The sequence below is a fragment of the Acomys russatus genome, chromosome 13, assembly GCF_903995435.1.
Source record: "Acomys russatus chromosome 13, mAcoRus1.1, whole genome shotgun sequence".
In the NCBI taxonomy this organism is placed as follows: Eukaryota; Metazoa; Chordata; class Mammalia; order Rodentia; family Muridae; genus Acomys; species Acomys russatus.
In genome coordinates, this window is record NC_067149.1 from 18220663 (window position 1) to 18243750 (window position 23088).

Genomic DNA, 23088 nt, shown 5'->3' on the forward strand with positions numbered 1-23088 from the left:
AACTCTAGGAACATCTGACCCCATGGCTGCATTTGCAATTGAGCACTTCCCAGAGTTGATGCTGAGCTCTTTTCTTCTGGATCTTGTGAAGAGAAAAATCCCACCCAAGCTCTACCCCCACCATCCTAAATGTTACTTCACACTGGCTTCTGTGGCCTCCCTGCCTGGTGCACCCTCCACTCTAGCCAGAGAATCCACAACTCCCCACCAGCCTTTGTCTCAGGCTCATTCAGCCCCAGCACCCTTCCTTCACCTTCCTCATCTGGCACTTCAACTCACCCTTCAGATCCAGCTCCCTTGCCTCCACTCCCAAAAGACCTTTCTCACCCTCCGAGAGCACATCACCTTGCTTCTCCAGCATCTTCCAGGCCCTCCTTCAACTCCATGCTGTCACTTATGAGAATCTAGCACTCTTCTAACAAATACATCTGCTTAAGTGCAGGAGCAGCCATGTGTTAGGAAACTAAGCCAGTGTCTAGCATGCTATGCTAAGTGTGTGTGTGTATGTGTGTGTGTTGTTGTTGTTGTTGTTGTTGTTGTTGTTGTTGTTCACAAACAAGGAAGAAGGAAAAAAAGGGAGGACAAAAAGAGAAAGAAAAAAGAGAGAGATGAAAAAGCATCTGCTGTCTGTCAGATGCACTGAGATCTCGGATACCTATTAATCCCCACCTAGAAAGTATCAGGCGAAGCTGTGATGCTCACTCTGCCAGGACTACGTTTCTCAATCCACTATGCTCCAGAACAGAGGACTAGTGCCCTGAACCACTTCATTTTCTCCTGTTTCTACCTGAGTGTTTGACTTGTGTTCCAGGCTTCCTCCGCAAACCCAAAGGGAACTCTCAGCTCACACAGGCTCCAGGTATTCTCAGGCCTTCACCTAAAACAGACCTGGGGCTGGACCCAGATGCAAGGACAGAAGCAGGTGTGGCACACAGAGCTGTTCATTACTGTTGCAATAGATGGGAACCGTTAACACTTCAGTTAGCAGAGCCAGTTATAAACATTATTACCTTTCCTTCTCATTAGTTTTATGAACTTTTCCCAATAATGAGCTCAATCGCTCACTCATACAGAAGAGGATGAAAAATCAATACTATTAAAGGCAAACAGAGAGGGCAGAAGTACACACCAAATACCTAATGCCTCTCATTATGTCTAGACAGGGCTACAGGTCCAAGGGTGTGGGACTTAGGGACACTTTAGTCACAGAGGCACTAAGGAGGCTTAGCAGCCAGTTCACTCCAGCAGCCACCAGGTGTGCCTCAGGTTCACCTGCTCCCAGTGCACGAAGAAGCTCTGACTCAAACACGGGACTACCAGGCCCCATGAGCTCTGCCCTGAAGGCTGCCAAGCAATCCCCAGCCTTTCAGCTCTTTTATGCAGAAGGCATGAAAGGCATGAATTGGCGGGGAGGGGTGTCCATACTTTTTTCTTCTCCATCTTTTTTGCTCTCATTTAAATGTTTTTTCCTCTCATTTAAATGTTCCAGAGTTAGAATTCTCTCCGCTGAAAGTGCTTGCCAACCCTACCCATCCCCAGTGAGCTACTTCCTTTATGCTGATGGCAACAGCACCTGCCCAACACTTCAACTGCTGACAAAAAAGAGTGCCTCAGTTCCCTTCTTCTGCAGGTGGCTGTAGGTCTGCAGAACCACCTGCTACAGCATCTCTTCTAGACAGTTCAGCATTATACCTGCCACAGGACCTCTTCTAGGAGGTGTCCCAGCTGCAGCACCTCTCAACAGAAACCAACTCCAGCAAACTTTTAAAAAAAGAGTGAATTGGTAGCTATCAGCAAATGACCTGTTTTTCAAGATGTCGGGGGCCCAGAGAGAAAGCAAGGTACACTGGAGGGGTAGGTGAGAGTAAAAGACATAGCCTAATAGCACAAAGGGCCTCACAGCCCACCTAAGCTACAATAAATAACTGCCACCCTGGCTTCCCACTCTCCCTCTGTACTCAGTTCAAATTGAAATCCCTGGGAAGGGGCTATCTATCCCTGGCTGATCTTGGGAAATATGCCCAGATCTAGTTTCCACAGACGCACTGAAATTAAAATCTTACTGAGGCCACAACCACAGGAGACAGGAAAGCTCCTGAAAGAATATCAGAACTGTAGTCATAAGGAGAAAAGAATGTTGAGCAGCCAAAAGTGGAAATGCCCACGAAAGTAGACCAAGTATGTTCAACTTGAAGGGACTTGCTCTACCATTCCCTGAAAACTGGGAGAAAGCTAGCAGGGGCAAAATCTTTTCATTCTAAAGCAGCAATCCATTACCAAGCACACAAACAAAAATCAGCACACCTGTACCTAGGGACCCTAAGCCCTTCCCACTTTACCAGTAGAAGTATTTGCCCAAGGGGCAGTCAGAATGTGCAGGAGAAAAGGCCTGGCTTCACCTTTGCAGGTGGAAGGAGAGAGGCTGTGAATTCCCCTCCATTGTAATTAACACCTTTCAGGTGAGAATGAAGTGATAGCACACCTGTGGACTGCTATGCTCTTCTCTAGAACTGTGGCAGGTGAGATGACTCCTGCCTTGCTCAGGCCACATGATTAACCCTGTATCTCTGGAAAGTGATCCTTTGTACTACTGGCTGCCAGGCTGCCAGGCTGCCAGGCTGCCAGGCTGCCTGCCGTGGGGCAGATACCCTCTTCTTCAGGAAACCTCAGATTCTGTTCTAAAAGCACAAGTCAGAAAGTTCCCATTCCTAACACTGTTAGCATGCCTCTCCTGTTTCAGAGGCATGGAGGGCTGCTTTGTTGTTAGCACCTCAAGCCTCCCAAGGCCTTCTATAATCTGTCAGGCCTTGACCTGTTTTCTCATCCTGCATTCCACCCCATCTTAACTGCTTCCCAGTCCTGGTGACTACCCATCTTCCAGGGTGAGAGCCAACAGGAAACAACATTCACAAAGAACTCATCTCTACCACTAACACTGACTGGAACCAACTCGGCCTCTTTCAAAGTTCCTAGATTAAGTCTGTCTTCTCCTCGAGAATGAAATTTCGCAGGACCAAGAAGCTAAGGGCTTATACCTTGCAGAGCGCTTCACCCACTGTGTGCTTTGAATAGCTGTGTGACCAGCAGGAGTGTTAGCTTGTCTTTTTGCTCATCTCATCCCAGAGCTGCACCCCAGTTTCTGCACCCTTCTGTGTGCACAGGCAGACCACTGCACTTGCCATCACCCTGGTTCTGCTCTTCCACGTCTCAACCACGGCAATGAAAGGATCCTAGTTGCAGAGCACAGTCTCCCTAGTCCCTGAGTTTGAATGGTTTAGCCCTGGGCACCCAGTGCAGTTCAGGCCAATGGATGGAAGAGAAATGCTGCTGGAGGGGGTTCTGGGAAACCTGTCCTCTTTGACAGAGACAGAGGTTGGAAGAGCTTTTCTGCTGCTCAGAGTTGTAATCATGAGGCAGCGGCAGCAGTCAGCCTGAGTATGGCTGGTTCCCCAGGGAAAACTGGACTGGGGTTGGGGGCTGCAGAGTGCCAAATCCCTCATGAAGCCAGTGAACTGGCCCATCCTAGGGGTACTCCTAGACGCCTTACAAACTTTGCGTTAAAGCAGAAGAATCCTAACTAACAGCTCCAATCAGTTAGATGCATTAATAACAGTAGTAGCAGTCATAGCACTCCATTGTTTGCCAGCTCCTGCTAAGCCCTGGGTAGCTATTATCCCTGACCCCTGGGGCAATCCTGTGTGTGAGCATCAGGACGCTCCAACAAGGCTCAGTGGACTGAAGCTGTAAGCAAAGAGCACCTGGGCTGCCTTGCTGTGAAAATTATGCTCTTGGTGTCACACACTGCATGCCCCAGAGCCCAACCCCTACGCCCTCCTGACACACATGGTACTGCAACCCTTACACAGTGATGGCTATGACAAATGAGACTCAATCCCCGATAGCTCTAGAGGCCTGAAGCCACGGGGATGGACTTTTAACAAGGTGGCAAAGCAAGCCAGTCAGTCAAGAGTCTAAAGACTCCAAATTCCCAGGGCCTGGAAAGCACCTTTCCCCTACAGCTACGATACATATATCTGTGGAGAAGTCTGAGCCTCAAGGCCCAGGGGCAGCAGGCTTCAAGCCCAGACTTTTGTTGCCCATTATTACACAAACTGGCAGATGGGCCAGCTCAAAAGGCATACTCACCAGTCGAGCTGACTGCTGCTGCTCACGGGTGGGGCTGGCCCACTTCTTAGGCAGTGATGCCTTCAAGTGCTTCTCAGCTGCCTCTTTCTCCTTTTTTGCCACCTTGACCAGCTCATCCTGTACTGCAGCCTGCTCCTGTTGGAACCTAGGCCAAAGAAAAAAGTTGATGCCAAAGGCATAGCTGGAAGAGCATGGGCAGGAAAGGCCTGCCTGCTCACTGTACCTGACTAAGCAAGGATGGGGTTTCTCGCCCTTGGTTGCCCAGAAAAGCGGGATAGAAAACCACAGGCCAATTCTCTCACCTGAGAAGCCTCAGTAACAGGGCCCAAGTCAGGGGACAGTGACACTTAGGACAACTCAGATCAAGAACAGGAGAGCTAGCCACAGACAAAAAATTGGGCAATCACCTGCCAGTGGGAGTGTACAGGGCAGGGCTGAATCCCATGTGAGCCATCTTTTCAGACAAGTAGGCAGGGTGAGCATGCCCTTCTTGTTTGACTGAGAGCCTAAAGGTTTTAGACAGCAGCAGTTTGGAGTTTCAAATGTCTAACTTTGTCCTGAGTATAATCGTACCCTTTGATCTGTCCTGGCATTCTGCTAGTGTGCTGCAGTAGATAAAAGTTAGCAGGACTAAGATGCCCTCCGTGTTGCTCATGGGATGTCTACATGTAGAAAAATGCAATTAGACCCATATTAATCACCATGCACAAAACTCAAGTCCAAGTGGATTAAAGACCTCAACATAAAACCAGAGACATTAAATTGGTTAGAAGAAAAGGTAGGGAAGAGCCTGGAACTCATTGGCACAGGAGACAACTTCCTGAACAGAACACCAGCAGCCCAGGCCGTAAGGTCAACAATTAATAAATGGAACCTCAAGAAGCTGAGAAGCTTCTGTAAGACAGAAGACACTTTCAACAGAACAAAGCAACAGCCTACACACTGGGAAAAGATTTTCACCAACCCTACATATGACAAAGAGCTAATATCCAAAATATATAAAGAACTAAAAAATTAAACACCAACAAACCAAATAACCCAAGTAAGAAATGGGGCTCAGAACTAAACAGAAAATTCTCAACAGAGGAATATCAAATGGCTAAGAAACACTTAAAGAAATGCTCAACATCTTTAGTCATCAGAGAAATGCAAATCAAAACAACTCTGAGATTCCATCTCATACCCATCAGAATGGCAAGGTTAAAAATCCAAGTGACACCACATGCTGGCGAGGATGTGGAGAAAGAAGAACACTCCTTCACTGCTGGTGGGAATGCAAACTTGTACAACCACTTTGGAAATCTATCTGGCACTTTCTCAGAAAACTGGGAATAGGGCTTCCTCAAGACCCAGCTATTCCACTCCTTGGAATAAACCCAGAAGATGTTCCACCACACAACAAGGACATATGCTCAACCATGTTCATAGCAGCCTTGTTCATAATAGCCAGAACCTGGAAACAGCCTAAATGTCCCTCAGTTGAAGAATGGATAAAGAAACTGTGGTACATTTACACTATGGAATACTACTCAGCTATTAAAAACAAGGAAATCCCGAAATTTGTGGACAAATGGGTGGGACTAGAAATGATCATACCGAGTGAGTTAACCCAGAAGCAGAAAGATTCACATGGTATATACTCACTCATAACTGGGCACTAGCCCAAAAGGCATGTCCATGAAAGTCTTCACTTACCAGGAGATTGGGATAGATGTGAGGACATCCTATTGGGACTCTAGGTATGAGAAATATAAGAGAATGGGGAACTAGAAGGATCCAGAGTGTCCTAGAAACCTACAGAAGAATATCGTGATGGGTGGATCTGGGCCCAGGGGGGTCTGCTCAAACTATTGCACTATCCAAGGACAATACAAGTAGTAAACATTGAACCCCTACTCAGATCTAGCCAATGGACAGGACATTCTCCATGGTTATGTGGAGAGCGGGGACTGACTCTGACATGAACTCTGGTGCCCATATTTGACCACCTCCCCTTGGTGAGGAGGCCTGTTGTCACTCAAAGAAAGAATAAGCAGGCTACCAAGATGAGACTTGATAGCCTATGACCATACAGTGCGGGAGGAGGTGCCCCTCAGTCATAGAACTAGGGGAGGGGAATAGGGTGAAAATGGGAGAGAGGGATGAAAGGGAGGATACAAGTGATGGGATAACAATTGAGATGTAATCTGAATAAATTAATAAAATAAAATTAAAAAGAAAAGGAAACAGCACAAGCAGCATCAAGGTCACAGTAGAGAAAGTGCCATGGCATCATGAAAAGCTTTACCATAGCCTCACTGCAAACTTGTATCAGTAACAAGTTGAATCTAAAAATTGAGAATGAATAAACAATCTGATTAGCAATAAAGATGCTCAAACGCAGGTGTAACTGATGGAAAGTAATTATAATAGTCAGTAAAGCAGCAAGATATGAAAATGCCTATGATGTTAATATACCCTAAGCTAAGGTAAAGACATGGCGTCCAGAGAGACATCCCAGAACAGCCACAGCAGTAGCACTGAGATAATGAGTCTATGGGGGATTTGTTTTTATTTTATGTATTTTTCTAAATCTTTTATCAGCATTACTACTCTAAATTTGTTAAAAGTTACTGAGGGGAAGGAGAGGCTGTACATTCCTAGAGATGCCATTGGGATTTAGGAAGATAAATTTTGAGAACATAGATCTTTACCTAGTGCTGTCCTGTGGGAGGGCAAGCCCCGAGCCATGGCTGACACTGTCCTTAGGTGGAGGCTGGGCCCTGGGACCATCCAGAGGCTATTTCCTCCAGGATGCTGAGGAAGCCATGAATAAAGCCCACAGGCAGTCTCTGTGAACTGGCCAGGCACTGCTTATCCTGACTACACCCCCATTAAGAACAGCCTCCTCTTACTCCTTCTTACTCTGTGATTTCTCCAGGTGACAACTAGTGGGTCAAAATATCAGAAAGCTGGCCTAAATATAAGCCACTTTTACATCCTAGGGGCAGAGAAAATGGTCCTGCTCCATGACTCTGGTAAGTTCTCAAGATAATGGCCTGTGCTGGCAGGAAGTTCATCACACAAACCTGGGCAAGCTCCACTTCCTCCATTCCTACAGAACCTGTCCTTTCAGTTCTAGGTTTTAAAGATGGAATTTTTTTTTCTTGTTTTTGTTGTTGTTTATTTATACAGTGGTACATGTACATCTGCAGGCCAGAAGAGGGCATCAGATTACATTATAGATGGTTGTGAACCACCATGTTGGAGCTGGAGAGATGGCTCAGAGGTTAAGAGCACTGACTGCTCTTCCAAAGGTCCTGAGTGAAAGATGGATTTTTTTTTTTTTTTAAATACAAATGCTTTATTTAACAGTTGCAGGTCATTCCATGGGTTAAGTGGTGGATATCCAGGACCCAGCAGCAGGGTCAGCGCAACCTCCGAGCCTCTCTTTCTGACTCCAATAGGGTGAGCACATCACCCTCTCGAACGGGGCCTTTGACGTTTCGGATGATAGAATGGCTGGTGTCATCCATAAATTCCACATGCACCTGCGTGCACTGTCTCTGTGAACCGGTCCTGTCCAGCACTTTGGTTACCCTAGCCAGCTTTATGGGCTGCAGGAGGCTCGTGTCCATGATGGCGGGGATCTGGCAGAGAGCTAAAGATGGATTTTTAAGAATCCCTCTTTGGCCACCATGGAGTTGTGTTTCAACACAAGTAACATAAAATATGAGGCAAGTGCTCCAGGGCCTCAGGTATGGGGGGGGGAGGGTAGGGAGTGGCAGAAAGAGGCTTGGGGATTGGGGGAGACAGCCAGGGGATGCAGACTCTTGAGCTTACCTCTTGAGATCCTCCTTCACTGCTGAGGGGTGTTGGCCACCACCATTCTCTGCCTTGGGCACTTTAACGTCTACAAAGGAACCAGAGGAAAAGTGCCAATAACAGCACTGAGGATGGTTGAAGAATATGTGGAGGAACACACCCACACATGTCAATGTACTTCCTCAGGAAACCACACTCTGCATGTGGACAGATGTCCTCAGAGAAAAGCATACCCCATGGACAGACTGCAGACTGCACAGTCTCAGTGGAACAGTCTACAGAGCCAAATGACATGAGGCTGCTCTGTCCACAGGTTCTGCAGCAAGGCGTCCTCAATGTGGGGCTTGCAGCAAATCACCTGAGTGCCGTTTTCCAAGTTCGCCATTACTTGCCCACAGCTGTTAGGACTCTGACTCTAACTCCACCATGTGTCTACAAGAAGAGGGTAGAGGCTCTCATATCCTGCTTTTTTTGGTACTGCCATGCCCCTCTAAAACTCAGGATGAGACATAACTACATCCTAACAATAGTAAGAAGCAATTTGAACTAGAAAGCTCCCCACCACAGATGGCATTGTTAACTTTGTAAGATGATGGAAAGCCTTGAGCTCTCACACTTAACTCTGTGCTGTATGTGATGTCCTATGCTGCCTCAAGCCTCTACCCAATTCCCATCAGTAATAAAGCTCTGACCAAATGCTGCCCTTTAATTTTGGACTTCCCAGCCCCTAGAACTTTAAGAAACTGACTTCTTTATAAACTATCCCACCTATAATATTTCCTTATAGCAACCAAAAAATGGCATGTTTCTACAGATTCCTAATTCTAGTGAGGCATTCTCTCCATTTTAAACCTATCTTACTTCTAGAATTACCTAGAACTATCATATATTGGAGACTTCTCTCATGATGACAATGAAGATCTTGTCACTTCTCCCCTCTGAGTCCCCCACCTCTAGCCCAGGATTCTAAGGCAGGAGCACCTACACCAAATATAAACAAGGGGCCAAGAAGGGGTGCACAGGTCTTCTATCCCAGTCCAGGAGGAAGGCATGTCCAATGGCCACACCCACTCATGTGAGGACAGTGGCACAGCTGAGATCTGAATAGGGCATACCTCATGCTCCTCAGTGACAGACCAGGCTCTCAATAGGGACTGAGGCAGAGGAGATTGCTGCTGAGTCTGCATCTCTGCAGTAATGCTCCTCCTACTCACTCACAAAAGCTGTGTTTAGGTACAAATTATGGTGTTTGATTTTGGTTTTGATAGAAAATTCTTTTTCAGCGGTGGGAGTATAACTCAGTTGGTAAGGTGCTTGCTTGGCATACAAGAAGCCCTGGTCCAGCCCTGGCACCTCATTCAGCTAGGATGGTACATGCCTGTGATCCTGACACTGACAGCTGGGACAGAAAGGCCAGGAGTACAAAGTCATCCTCAGATGCAGAGTTAAAGACCAGCTTGAGCTACATGAGACCCTAACTAAAAAAAATAATACCCTTCCCCACCTCAGAGAATGTGGCACTGATCTACCAGCCTCTCCCCTGTGGGACCCCAGGTCCCTGCTCCAGCAGTGCTGAGCACCTTCCTGTACCCCTCTGCAAGTATCAGTGATGGGGCTTTTCCAGCAAACATCTGTCCATTGTGCTCACTTTAAACTGAGTCATCACAAGGACTTCTCAAAGTCTCCACACACCAAAACCACCACTCTGTCAACATTCTGTTGTCCTCTTTATCATCCACTCCCCAGGTATTTTATTTCCACACTGACTGTAGTTTCTTAGAGCTTCTCCCCTTCCTTTCTAGTCCACTATGGTAGGTGGAACCTCTTCGTGTCAATGATCTTGGCTCTTGCACCCAAGCAACAGTGTCAGGGAACAATTTAATTTTAACAATATTTTCTAACTTTGTTCTATCACTAACACGAAGGCAAAAGCTCTGTTTAAAAGATGCCTTAAAATGAGCCCATTTCAACCTGGTTCATTTCTGCCAAATCTTTTTCCACACTCAGAAACTTAAACTTTGCAAAATATTTTGTTATTGCTAAAACTAAGTGACACCTGAACTCCCATTATTCCTTTCAAACAGCTAGAACTTAGTGAAATTGAAGCCAATACTCATTCTCCAAAGCTGGGATGAAAACACACTATGATAATCTCATTTTCCCATTGTTTTCACCCTCTCATAAAGCACACCAGGTCAAGCTAGACCTCTTTCAGTCCCTCTCATCTTAGGGAAGAGGCATGCTGGGTAAAGGATGGTGATGGAGGTAGGGTGTGGGGTTGAGCTTATGCAGCTCCTTCCCTAAAATCTCAGAGTGAACGACAGGCTCTGATTGCCTGTGGGAAGCCCTGAGGCTTACAGCACAGCGGGAGGAGTGTCAGAGCTCTCTAGCCCAGGGGAGGTGACCAGACCAATGTCTCCTCTTCCTTTGTCCTTTGTAGTCTGGAGACAGCAAACTGCTTCTACACCCTCAACAGGCCAGGCTATACCCCACCTTTGAGCCTCTACTCCTACTGTTCTCCTGCCTGAAAATCCCACCCAGCACATCCCAGTCTTCCCACATTCTGGCAGCCCCTGAAAAACACAAGGAGCGTGCTCAGTACCATCCTGGCCTAAGGCAATTGGCATGAGCTTCTGGTGCTACGTGGTGGCACCATGTCATAAGCCCCAGGGTGGATATATAGCCTTTAATTAGAGCTGTGTGCACCCTTAGAGAGGGGGGCTTGTCTACCTGGCTTGTGTCCCTGCAGTGCTACCTGGACAAAAGTGGACACTCTCAGTCTCTAATTTTACAACCCCTCAAAGAAGATGGGTAGGAAGGGCAGCAGCAACTCGAGGCCACACACCAAAGCTCCCACACAGGGACTACCCAGGTGTGGTGGTCTGAATAGGAATGTTCCCCATAGACTCATGTGTTTGAATGCTTGGCCCACAGGGAGTTTCATTATTAGGAGGTGCGATCTTGTTGGGAGAAAGTGCCACTGTGGGGGTGGGCTCTGAGAGCTCCTATACTCAAGCGACACTCAGTGTGGCACACAGTCCCCATCTGCTGCCTGCAGATTAAGATGTAGACTCTCAGCTCCTTCTCCAGCAATGTGTCTGCCTGCACACTGCCATGCTTCCTGCCATGACAATGGACTAAATCTCTGAAACTGTAAGCCAACCCCAGTTAAATGTTTTCCTTGTAAGAGTTGCATTGGTCATGGTGTTTTGTCACAGCAATGAGACCCCAGCTAAGACACCAGGGCACAGTCTGCCCTCTGCAGTAAGTAATCAAATTTCAAGTAACAGAGCAGCTTCTCACAAGGGTTCGTTGAGTAGAACAGCAAACACTCCAAAGGCTTCTGAACACCCTGTCTCCACTGTTCCTTGCAGTCTTCTCTTCACAGCTTTTTGCTTCTTTGTGTTTGCTACAAGCAATTGTTGGGGAGGAGCACAATAGAGCAGCATGGACGCAAGCTCCACAGCGGCCAGGGTGTCTTGGGAAGGTCAGATCAGGGCACCTGAGTCACTAACGTACCCCACTGGCCCACTTTCATACGCCTCATTCTTTGACAGGCAGCTGGGGTAGAGCTGTTTCAGCTGAGTGACAGACACTTCTGCTTATCCTGGATACTGAAAGGCAGACGACATCCTACCTGAGCTGACAGACCATGACCTCCTGCCTCATCTTTTACATGTGAAGTCATGGAAGCCCTGTGAGGAAAACAGTTTGGCCCACAGTGCACAAGCTCTGACTACACTGCAGTCTACACCACACCAGACAGTGTCTGCTACATGGAGTGATTCACGTCACTCAGGAGTAAAGGCAAGGCCCGCAGCAGCCAGGCAAATCTTTCCCAAGCTCTGTCCACACTCTCCCAACATACCTGTCTGAGGAGCTTTAAAGGTGCCTTCTGGGGAGCCACATGGAGCAGTGGGCACAGCAGTGGTGGGCACAGCAGTGGTAGGTGTAGGGGCAGTGGGCACAGGAATGGTTGGGACAGGGACGGTGGGCACAGGAGCAGGGGGTGCAGGACCAAGACCAGGAGCCAGCTGCTGCCCTGCTGAAGGCTGGCTGGAATCCTTCATGCGGTTCACCACACTTTCGGACAGCTTTGGGAAGAAGTGAGAACAGGAAAAGTTACATCACAGAAACCTTGAAAAGTCATTCCCCAGAACTACTGAATGAAGTTTTCTGAAGACCAGTCCTAATAATATAATTCTACTCAAAAGGCTCTCGTGGTAGCCCAAGGTCAAGCCCACCTAGAATCCCAAGCCTGCCCCAGGAAGGCCAGCTGGATTCTGCAGCATCTTCTCCCATCTTATCACCCTCTGCACAGACCCAACTCTTGGGGTTACATGACTCAAATCTCTTACTTTTTTGCACTCACACTCCCTAACCCTCTCAACCTCACCAGCCCCACTGGCCACCACTGGCCACCATCAATGGTCCATTCAGGGCTGCTCAGTGTTCCCTTTCCAGGTGAGACACCATCTGCGCCCTCCCTGTGCCAGGGAAGCAACATGCCCCACAACCTCTGCAGGCCTCGCCTGTTGGTGTATGGAAAGCTCCAGCCCTGGACAGAATGACACTCATTCCTCACCTGCCCCAGCCGCCACACGGGGGAAATAATCAAAATACTTGTTGATTCATTTCACCTGATTCCCCTAATGAAGCCTGGATAACCGAAACGCTCACTCTTTTCGGAGGAAGTAAAATGGGCATGAGGGTGTCATAAAACAGTTTACATAGATGAAGTAGTGCTAGAGATAAAAACCCTTAGAGTTCACTTCAGTAAATATTTAAGTGCCTAACAGTCACAGGCCGTCATAAAGCACAGCTGAGGAGAAGACATTAAAAATGGCTTCAGGACAAAAGGCACAATCAGCACTTCTACTTCCAGATATCTATGGAAAGAAAGAGTCCCCTGTGTGTACAGAGTTTGCTGGGATGCTCACTGTGGGAGACAGATAAAGCCAAAACGGTGCAGCAGGGCTGGGTGTGGGGGCGCACACCTTTAATCCCAGCACTTGAGAGGCAGAGGTAAGATGATCTTTGAGTGAGTTTGAGGCCAGCCTGGTCTACAGAGGGAGTTCCAAGACAGCCACGGCTACACAGAGAACCCCTGTCTCGGGGAAAAAAAAAACAAGAGGAAGAAAAAGAACTGCAGAACATGAACATCCTGGGGGGAAATGGTTAATGCACACATCCTGTGAAACACCAAGAGGCACCAAAGACTGAGACAAGACACACATGCATAGTCAGGAGGCAACCCACTACTGACCACCAGCAAGTCTCAGAGCTCTGTATCTCAAAGCAGCAAAAGACTACGACTGTGAAGATGCAAACAAATCTAACTAAACTGAATACACATGTGCACGTGTACAGACACAAATCAACAGTGAATTTTCACATCTCTGCACAGATGCACTCACAAGTTCTGCTCAGAAGGGCAAGTCACATGGCTCCTCACCAAAACCCTGGAGAGGAAATAGGCAAGGTATGTAGGCACACATGGATGTGCTTCTGTGTACCTATGTGTATATGTGGGTTTATGCCTTACTTTTTTCTTGCCATAATCATTTCTTTGACATCTAAAGAGTATATTAATAATTGAAGATGTATAAAAATCAAGTAACTAATGATACAGGGTAACCCCACCCATCAGTGGAAGAGAACAGAAGGCCCAGATTGAACCTATATGTCTATGGCCAACTGGTGGTTCAAAGTGTTATAGCTAAGTCTGGCCCCAAAGGTTTGTGTTGAGAGTTTGGTCCTCCATGTGGCCATGCTGGAATGTGAAAGAAGTGGGTATGAGGACAGCCATTACTCCTCTCCACTCTGACTTCCAGTCTGGAATGTGATGTTTTTCTCACATGTTCCCATTCCTGTGTCATGCCATGAGGTGATGCAGCCAGGACCTTGCTCACCAGACCTAGCACCCTGTGCTGTAGAGCTTTCAGCCATCAAAACTGGGAGCTAAATGAGCCTCTTTTCTTTGTAATTTCTCAGTCTCAGGTACTTCAACACAGTAGCAGAAAATAGAATAGCACAGCTGGCAGCATACTTCAGTGGGGAAAGAGTAGCCTCATCACTAGTGATACATAGGCAACCTGATATCCCACATAAAGTAACAGAGCTGGGCCCCACACTAACGTAGGCATTAAAAAACTAACTTCAGATAGCCTGGGAATCTAAAAGTAGAACAAAAACTCTTAGAAGAAAACCCAGAGGCAAATCTGAATGACTTGGTTTTGGCATAGATCCTTGGATATGTCACCAAAAGTTAAAGCAGCCAATTAAATGGATAACTGGACTTCATCAAAATTAAAATTCTGTTTATCAAAAAACATTCTAGGACAACTGAAAAGATAACCCACAAAATGCATAAAAAATCTCTAACAGGGGCTTGTACCTAGGATATACAACAAGGAGTGCCTATAACTTACAATAAAAATAAAAATGGGCCAACTGAAAAGTAAGTGGTGTGGTTTGGCTCAGTGTCCCTCAAAGGTCTACATGCTGAAGGCTGGTTCTCTGGGTGACACTAATGGGAAGTGCTGGGAACTTTCCATAGTGGAGTTCAGTAGAAGGTCCTTAGGTCACTGACATGTGCCTTCATGAGGGTTGAGGGACCCCACTGTTCTCGCCTTCCTTCCTGTCTTATGAGGTGAACATAAATGGACAAAAAATATGAACACAAAGTTCTCTAACAAAAACAGACAAAGGGCCAAAAAGAACATGAGAAGATATTTAATATTATCGGTCATTACAGAGATACAAAATAAAGGACACTGAGAGGACACTTCACATCCATCTGGGCAGCTGCAATCCAAGCGTCCAAGATTCTCCAGAGGTTAAACATAGAATTGCCCAAATGATCCAGTAATTCTACCAATCAGGACAGTCACAGAGAAAGGAAGCATGCCCATACATACCTCTACACTAATGTTCACAAGAGCTTATCCAGAGTGGCTAAGAGACCACCTAGATGTTCAACCAATGCATGAGTAAGTAAAATAAAGATGTCTATACAATGGGATAGTACTGAGTAATAAAAAGGAACTGATGCACACCACATCATGGACAACCCGGGAAAACATACTAAGTGAAAGGAGCTAAACATAGACAGCCATAGCCTGCACAACAACATAGACCTGTGTGACCTATACAGGAAAATCTCCAGACACACATACAAAAAGAGATTATCAACAGCCTGGGGCTCAGGCTCATGGCAGGCAGGGGGGGCGGGGCACACACGCAGGGGGAGAGAACACAAATATGAACAGCCCAGAAAGGATGTCCCTCAGAAACAGCAATAAGATGTCCCCATGATAGGTTCTAGAAGGAAGAAAGAGAACAGGCAAGGGAAGCTACATTGCTACCACACCTTGACAGGCTGGTTATGGGGGTGACTCTATGAGCAGGAAGGAGGCACTGGCAGACAGGGAGAGAGCAAGACTACTTACTGCCACCAGTTCTGGTGGGAAGACACGCTTATAAAAGTGGGCCTGAGAGTGAATACAAAGAAGCAGCTTGGGGCTTTGTTTTTGTTTGTTTTGCCTGAGGAGCCAAACTACTGTTAAAGCTCTGAGCAAAGCAAAAGTTCAAAGAAGGCTTACAGAAACAGGACACAGGACAGTGTGGCAAGGAATGCCTGTGCTAGGGGTGTGAGAAAGGCCTCAAGCATGAAGGGAAAGGCTGTGAGTGGCTGCTGCCTTGACAGGTAGGAATGAATGAGAGCTAGGACTTAAAGAAGAGGAGTGCAACTCCCACATTAGTGGAAGAGCATGGGTAAAGGGGAGGTTACCAGAAATCACAAAGACAGCAACACATTAGTATGTGGATCTTAAAAATCATGTTCAGAAAGGAAAAGAGCCTTCAGAGGTCATTCTCTGAGCTATAGCAACTGATCACAATCGGGAAAGTGAAGGTCAGCTTCAACTCAAGAAGAACCAGGCATGTACCCCTGCAGGAAGCCTCCGAGGTGGGAACGTAACAAGACAGAAAGAGAACGCGGGCATCCTACCACTGTGCAGAAAACAGCTCCTGCAAGCTGACTTTCAAGCTATCAGAAAATTTAGCAAAGTGATTGACTTCATGATAGCCTTTTGAAAATGACTCTAGGAGGGAATATTTCCACTATGGAAATTTGGAAATCAGCAAACACTACCAACAGGGAACTTTCTTGGGGGAGAAAGGGGAGAGCAGACCAGATTAAGAGATCAACTCTGACTCCAGGGCAAGAGGAAGTCAAGGTGAGGACTACCATGGTTGAGTCACAGGCTCTGTTTGCAAGTCCTGGCATAGGTGGCAGCAACACCACATTGCTTGGTGAATGAGGGGTTAAGGAAAACATTGGCACAGTTCTTGTTGGCAGTAAGAGATTTGTAATATTTTTTAATGTTGCTACAAAATACAGCAAGTAATATTTTTAATCAACAAATACACACACACAGTAGTCATGCGAGAATAAACACCATCTGGGCAGTGCTCCCTGTACCAACAGAACCAGAACAGAGGCCTCCAAAGCCAGACGGAGCTGGGTTTTCAGTGCCACTGGCCCTCTGGTCACTGTGCCACCAGAGCTGGCCAGAAAGTGTCCAGTGTGGCCAGCAGAGAGCTGTGGCAAGTGACAGGCTGCTGGCTTCACCATAGCTCAGGAGAAGGTGCTGTGCAATGAGCCCTGCCTGGGTCTCAATTCCAGTGAGGCATGACCTTGGACAGGGCCTCCCTTTCTAAATCAGTTTCTTCATCTGTGATATGGAAATAATTAACAATGGCAACTTCAGGGCTTCACTGAGGTAAACTGCAGAAAGCAGTTTGCACAAAGAAAACCATCCGTGTGAGCCATTCAGTTTGACTGGTGTACTCAGACCAACATTGGTTATAATCCAGGCCACACACATGCCAAGCGCACACAGGTGTATGAAAGGACCAAACCCAGGGACTAGAAAAGCAATGCACTCAGGCTCTACTGACCTTGTGTGAGTCTCTTCCTACAGTGGCCCAAATCCACCCACAATGATGGTGGGTTCTGTTTAAAGCTTCTTCTAGGTCTGATACCTGTAGGCTCAATTTTCTTAACCAATAGATTTTATTAACAACTTAGTGACCGAGCATACGTCATTTATAACCGGACTAACCAAAACAATAGGAAATGAAGATTAATGGACACAATAACAAAACCATAAGGATATCAGTTCCGAGGAACGATTCTGCTGGCACAATCTGCAGGATTTCTTCTGCTGGAACCTGGAGTAACCAGAACCCAGAACCTCAGCAAGAGCCGGAGCCCCGCCCCGAAACCTTCCCTCGAGCGGTTCTCTCTAGGAGTGTCTCGAAGTGCAGTGATGAACAGCCAAAACTATCCCAAGTCTCCAAAAAGCTTCCCCACCCTCCCCCCTCGCCGCCTCCAAGTTCTGGGCTCATTTATATATCTCCTCCCAGAGTCTGTTCACGGGATCTTTTCAGCTGACAACAATCAAGCTCCTGCATGAGGTGGTTGGTCTTCTAGTGGATTAACCTCACCTGTTCTCTCACGAGACCATTCCAATCCTGCACTTGGGATCCTAAAAAACAGGTTTATCTCTCCTTCAGATACCTGGACCTGCACTCATGCTGTCATAACAAGGGGCCCTCAGGAGAAGAGGTCTTTTCCTGACACTATGTTTTGCTTGGTTAATACTTCCAAAATTCCTCAGGGTGAGGTAAAGTCCAAGAAGGGCCTCTTTTCTACTTTCTCTAGCCACACAACCCTCTTCTAAGTTCCCTGGTGGTTGCATGTGGGAAGGCATGCAGGAGGAAGGCCAGACAGCAATTGCAAGAGGCAGAAGCCATTGTGGTGGTGCACACCTTTAATCCCAGCACTCAGGGAGGCAGAGGCAGGCAGAATGCTGTGAGTTCGAGGCCAGCCTGATCTACAAAGTGAGTCCAGGACAGCCAAGGCTACATGGAAAAACCCAGTCTTGAAGAAGAATAAAAAGGCTCAGCAGAGACCTCTCCCCTTCCTTCATCATAGATGCTTCTAGAAACCCGGGTTCCTCTGAATCCTCACCACGAGCATGACCAAACATACCTTTACTCAAGAGCAGCCACAAAGAGAGGGCAGATGGCTGCATAGTGTGGCAAGTCATGTGACCACCCCAGGAGTATTTGTCCTCAAGAGAAAAAAGACATGTGCTTGCCATAGCCCCCTCTATACAGTCCTCAGACGCTGGACAGCCCTGGGACCTTCTCACAGGCAGTGAGAAGCAGAGCCTTCAAGACAGCTAAGAAAACAAAGAACACGATGGAGTCCAGAGTAGGCTGAACAACAAGGAAACGTGCAAGGCACACCTGTGACTCAAACCACTCCCCACTTTCTCAGTACTCTGCCTTCATGGAACTTCACAATCTAACACAACATACACTTGATTTCTTATCTACCATCACCAGCACATAAGCCCTATCCATGGCAGCCAGGATTCCACTTTGGTCTGAAAAAGTCCCCAGGCACATTAGAGATGCTAAAATACTTGTTAAATTAAACATATAGTAAAGGTTTACAGACATAACACTGCATGCATGCAACAGAGTGTTACTAGTCAGGTTTCCATTACCATAACAAAGTATCTGAGATAATCAACTTAAAAGGCTTATTCTAGCTCATTGGCTTCATTCAGCACATGACCCTTGGCTCTACTGCTTTGGGCTTGTGGTGACTCACTACATCCTAGCAAAGAAGGCCTATCCTATTTAGCTTTAATGATCAAGTCATCTGAGAAAAAGGCCTAGATTGAAGAATTGCCTAGATCAGATTGGCCTGTGGGCATGTCGGTGGGAGTTTGTCTTAACTATTTGGAGGGCCCAGCCCCATGTGAGCAGCATCATTCCTAGGCATATGGTTCTGAGCCACATAAGAAAGATACCTAAGTGTGAGCCTATGAGACAGCCAGCAAACAGTATTCATCTCGTTTCTGCTTCAGGTATCTGCTTCAATTTCTTGCCCTGACTTTCCTTAATAATGGACTGAGACCTGGACGTGTCAGTTGCTTTAGATCAGTATTTTATCATAACAGAAAGGAAAATGGGGTAAGGTCTGTTCACTTCCAGAGAAGCTAAGAAACAAAGACCAAGGAGTGGGGTCCCAACAACCCCTTCAGGGGCACACTTCTAATTACCTACATTCCTTCCACAGAAAAGTTATACCCTACCACCTAAAGGCTCCATCTCCCAGTCCTACCTACCACAGACTACAGAAGCAAGCTCTCAGTACACAGCCTTGGAGACAATATCCAAATCAAAGAAGTATGCTAAGTCCCTCAGCCTCAGCCTCTTCTCAACAAGCTGTCATCAGATAGGGGTGAGAAAGACACACGGACATAGTCACAGACACACAAGCAGTTCAGCTGAGTGCCCCAGGAGCTCCAGCTCCTAGGGAGATACCTAAATGAGGCCTTGAACACATGCCACATTCAGGGGAAAAATAGAACTATATTTTGTAATCAGGGGTGGGGTAAAAGGTGCCCTGACGGAGCAGGAGCAAAGACCCACGGAAAGAAATGATAATGTCCTGAGGCTCCATCAAAGAGCACAGGTGGGAATATTTAAACACTGAGGTGCAGAGAGAGGGCTGCTGGGCTTCAGCTGATAAGGCTTCCAAATGACAAGGCCTAGATTATACTCTGCCATCAACTGGAACCACTGCAGCTCCTGAAAGGGACTCAACCAGAATTTTCTCTGCACAAAAGTCTGGCAAAGGAGAAAGAGGGACTAAGAGAGGACAATAAAAGCATGGGGAAGAGTGGCCCCATAAGGTGTAGATCAGGAGTAGAGACTGAGATGTGTACTGGAGGGGGTGGATACTGAAGACACTAAGGAAAAGAAATTAGTTACCGGTAAGACCTGTCTGAAGACGCAGACAAATGAAAGAGCAATTCACAGAACAGCATATCTCATTGCACAAGCAGAAGGGAAGAGCCCGTTTGTACATAGGTTTGGGGAGAGTCTGAAAGGATTCATGAGAAATTGTGAACAGTTGGCATTTAAAAATAAGATGTATTCTGCAAGAAGAAAAAAGTCATAAAGTAATGGAGGAGAGAAAAGATGACAGTGAGACTCCCAGACTGGTTTGCTGTAAAGAAGGAGGTGTCACTGCTGAGCCAAGAACAGCCGATGTGTGAAATGTTCCAAATGCATCTAAGTAGCTCTGACCCTCTGCCATGGCAGAAGCAGAGGTGGTTGCATTTGGAGGAAAAGCCAGGGTGAGACCCTATGCGAGAGCCCAGGGGCACTGGAGGAAGGACGTCATCTCTCAAACTCCAGCAAGGGGAGACATTGTGGCTACTCTTGGTTGTCAACTTGACTATATCTGCAACTAAAACCCCAAAATGAAGGGTATACCTGTGAGAGATTTTTGCTTAATTTGAAATAGAAAGATCCACTTCTAACCCAGATCTTTGAGGTAGGAAGACACACCTCTAATCCTACAATCTTGAGGCAGTAAGACATAATTTTAACTCAGATCATTAGTGAAGATCTAATTGGGGTCATACCTTCTACTAGAAGCCTATATAAGGACATTGAGGCAGGAAGCTTTTGCTCTTGCCCGATTGACCTCTCCTTGCCAGCAAGTCCACTCACTCCTTCACTGGCATTAGAGCCTACTTCTTCCCAATTCCAGTGTATATTGAAGACCAGCAGAGACATCCAGCCTCATGGACTGAGCCAACTACTGGATTCTTGACTTTCTGTTCATAGCCAGCTATTTTTCATAGCTGGACTACATCCTATAAGTCATTCTAATAAATCCCCTTTATATAGAGAGAGAGATTCAGTCTGTAAGTATGTTACTCTAGAGCAGTGGTTCTTAACGTTCCTAATGCTGCAACTCCTTAATACAGTTCCTCATATTGTGGTGACTCCAATCATAAAATTATTTCATTGATACTTCATAACTGTAATTTTGCTACTGTTATGAATCATAATGTAAATATCTGATATGCAGATGGTCTTGAGTGACCCCAATGAAAGGGACATTTGACCCTCAAAGGGGGTCATAACCCACCATTTGAGAACCTTGACTAATATAGGCAACAAAGCTGGAACAAAATCAGACAAACCCAAGCATCAGAACCAAATGAAAAAGCACTGTGCCTTACAAGGGCTCCCAAGCACGTGCCACATGCCAGGTCCAGCTAAATGTATCTTCTGTACATTGCCTTTTACACTACAAGAAAACAGTCAGAGAGGCTGGAGAACCACCCAGGACCACAGATGACCTAAGTGCTCAGACCAACATTCAAACTGAACCCTGGCAATAATAATGACACCTGTGGGACAGAGAAGGGAAACTGATGAGGGGCATCTCTGAGACAAGCTGGAGACCTTTAACAGAGTATACTCCTGGGAGGATAGGGGTTAACTCTGAGATTCCTAGCAGCAGGGGACATAGAGACCGAAGTGGCTACCTCCTAGCCTGGCAAGATTTCCAGTGGGAGGGGGACACCAACCCACCCACAAAACCTTCGACCCAAAATTTACCCTGCCTACAAGATGTGCAGGGATAAAGATGGAGCAGAGATTGAGGGAATGGCAACCAATGACAGGCCCAACTTGAGACCTACCCCATGGGAGAGAGCCAACTCCTGACACTATTAATGATACTCTGCTGTGCTTGCAGTCAGAAGCCTAGCATCAACTGTCCTCTGAGAAGCTCCACACAGCAGCAGATCAAAACAGATGCAGAGACCTACAGCCAAGTATTAGGTGAAGCCTGGGGAGTCTTGTAGAAGAGTGGAAAGAAAAATAGAGGGACCTGGAGAGGACAAGAACTTCACAAGACCAACAGAGTCAACTAACCTAAGCCCATGAGGCCTTACAGAGACTGAAGCACCAACCAAAGAGCATGTGTGGACTGGGCCTAGGCCCCCTACACATATGAGGCAGCTTGGTCTTCATGTGGGTCACCTAGCAAGTGGCATAGGGGCTGTCTCTGACTTGGACTCTGTTGCCTGCTTATGCACCACTTTCTTCCCCTAACTGAGCTGCCTTGTCTGGCCTCAGTGGAAGAGGATGCTCTTAGTCCTGACATGATTTGATGTGACAAGGTGGATTGGTATGGGGGTGGGGCTCCTCTTTTCTGAAGAGAAGGGAAGGGGGTAAAGAGGAAGAGGGTGGGACTGTGAGGAGAGGACAGAGGGAGCTTCGATCAGGATGTAAGATGAGTAAGTAAATAACAATTTTAAAAGTAGTACCTGTACAAAGAAAGGTAGGAACATGGTGCTCCCTGGAGGTGAGAAAACAATGTCATGCAAGGGCTGGCTCAGGAATTTACAGCCACATTGCCTCCACTGATGGGCTTTATGGAGCCCAAAGAGAAGAGGTAACTGGAAACATAGCAAGCAGTCAATATGAAAAGGAGTGTATTTCTCAGCCTCACAAACTCTACTGTCTAGACACAGTTGAGAAGTAACGATGTGGAGGCAACTTTGTCAGTTTATGAAGTTAAGGTGTCAGCTCCCTATGGGCAAGAGAGGTGTGACCACAGTCACTAGGGATAAGAAGTGGCTTGCAGGCCAACCAGGCCAATGTGACTATGTTCTGCCCATGCAGTGCCATGATTTCTGAGGTCTCACTGGGTGCCAGGCATTGTGCAAGCCCTGGACAACTAGGAGACAAGATCTGTTCTGTGCCCTCTCCCTGCCTGGGTCCATGGCTCCTGTGGGCAGGGGCACAGGCTCAGCTGTGCACCAAGGCCATGTCAACTGGCTGACCTCTAAAGGAAGCAGTTTACCTCACATCTCACTGAGTGGAGCTGCTAGGGCCCAGACACCCCAATCCTTAAAGAGGCACTGCCTAATCCTACAGTGCTAAAGGCTCCTCCTCTCCTTGCTGGGGCTGTTGCCGTGGAGACAGTGTTGCTTGTCCTTCAACTTCTTATAGGCTGAAATTAGAGCCACCGGCTGCTCAGCACAGATGTAAATCCCAGAATGTCAGGACAAGAAAAGCCCTCCGGGACCTCCAACACCAAGCATGGCACAGCACACACAAGTGCCTGCTGGGGCCAGGTAGGTGACAGAAGCAAACAAAACAGGCCTAGGAAAGAAAAACATACCATGTAAGGCTTTGTGGTAGGAATAATGCTAAGGGCAAAAGGAGGACAGCCAACTTGTC

At 46.9% G+C, this 23088-nt stretch overlaps 2 protein-coding genes across 2 annotated transcripts in view; both read right to left on the reverse strand.

Annotated features, from left to right (window-relative positions):
* Chchd6 (coiled-coil-helix-coiled-coil-helix domain containing 6) overlaps positions 1-23088 on the reverse strand; it is a 218444-nt gene that overhangs the window by 185758 nt on the left and 9598 nt on the right. Inside the window, exons 2-4 of the mRNA XM_051154896.1 lie at positions 11819-12044; positions 7969-8038; positions 4147-4291 (exon numbers count right to left, since the gene is read on the reverse strand). Coding sequence (XP_051010853.1) covers positions 4147-4291; positions 7969-8038; positions 11819-12044 — 441 coding nt within the window. The remainder of the gene's footprint in view (positions 1-4146; positions 4292-7968; positions 8039-11818; positions 12045-23088) is intronic.
* Positions 7468-7763, reverse strand: LOC127197160 (40S ribosomal protein S28-like). The gene has a single exon (XM_051154895.1). The coding sequence runs from the start codon at positions 7761-7763 to the stop codon at positions 7554-7556; it is 210 nt and encodes a 69-aa protein (XP_051010852.1). The 3' UTR covers positions 7468-7553.

Excerpts from the sequence above, each read along its gene's own strand:
- LOC127197160 (XM_051154895.1), bottom strand. The coding sequence starts at position 7,763 with ATGGACACGAGCCTCCTGCAGCCCATAAAGCTGGCTAGGGTAACCAAA.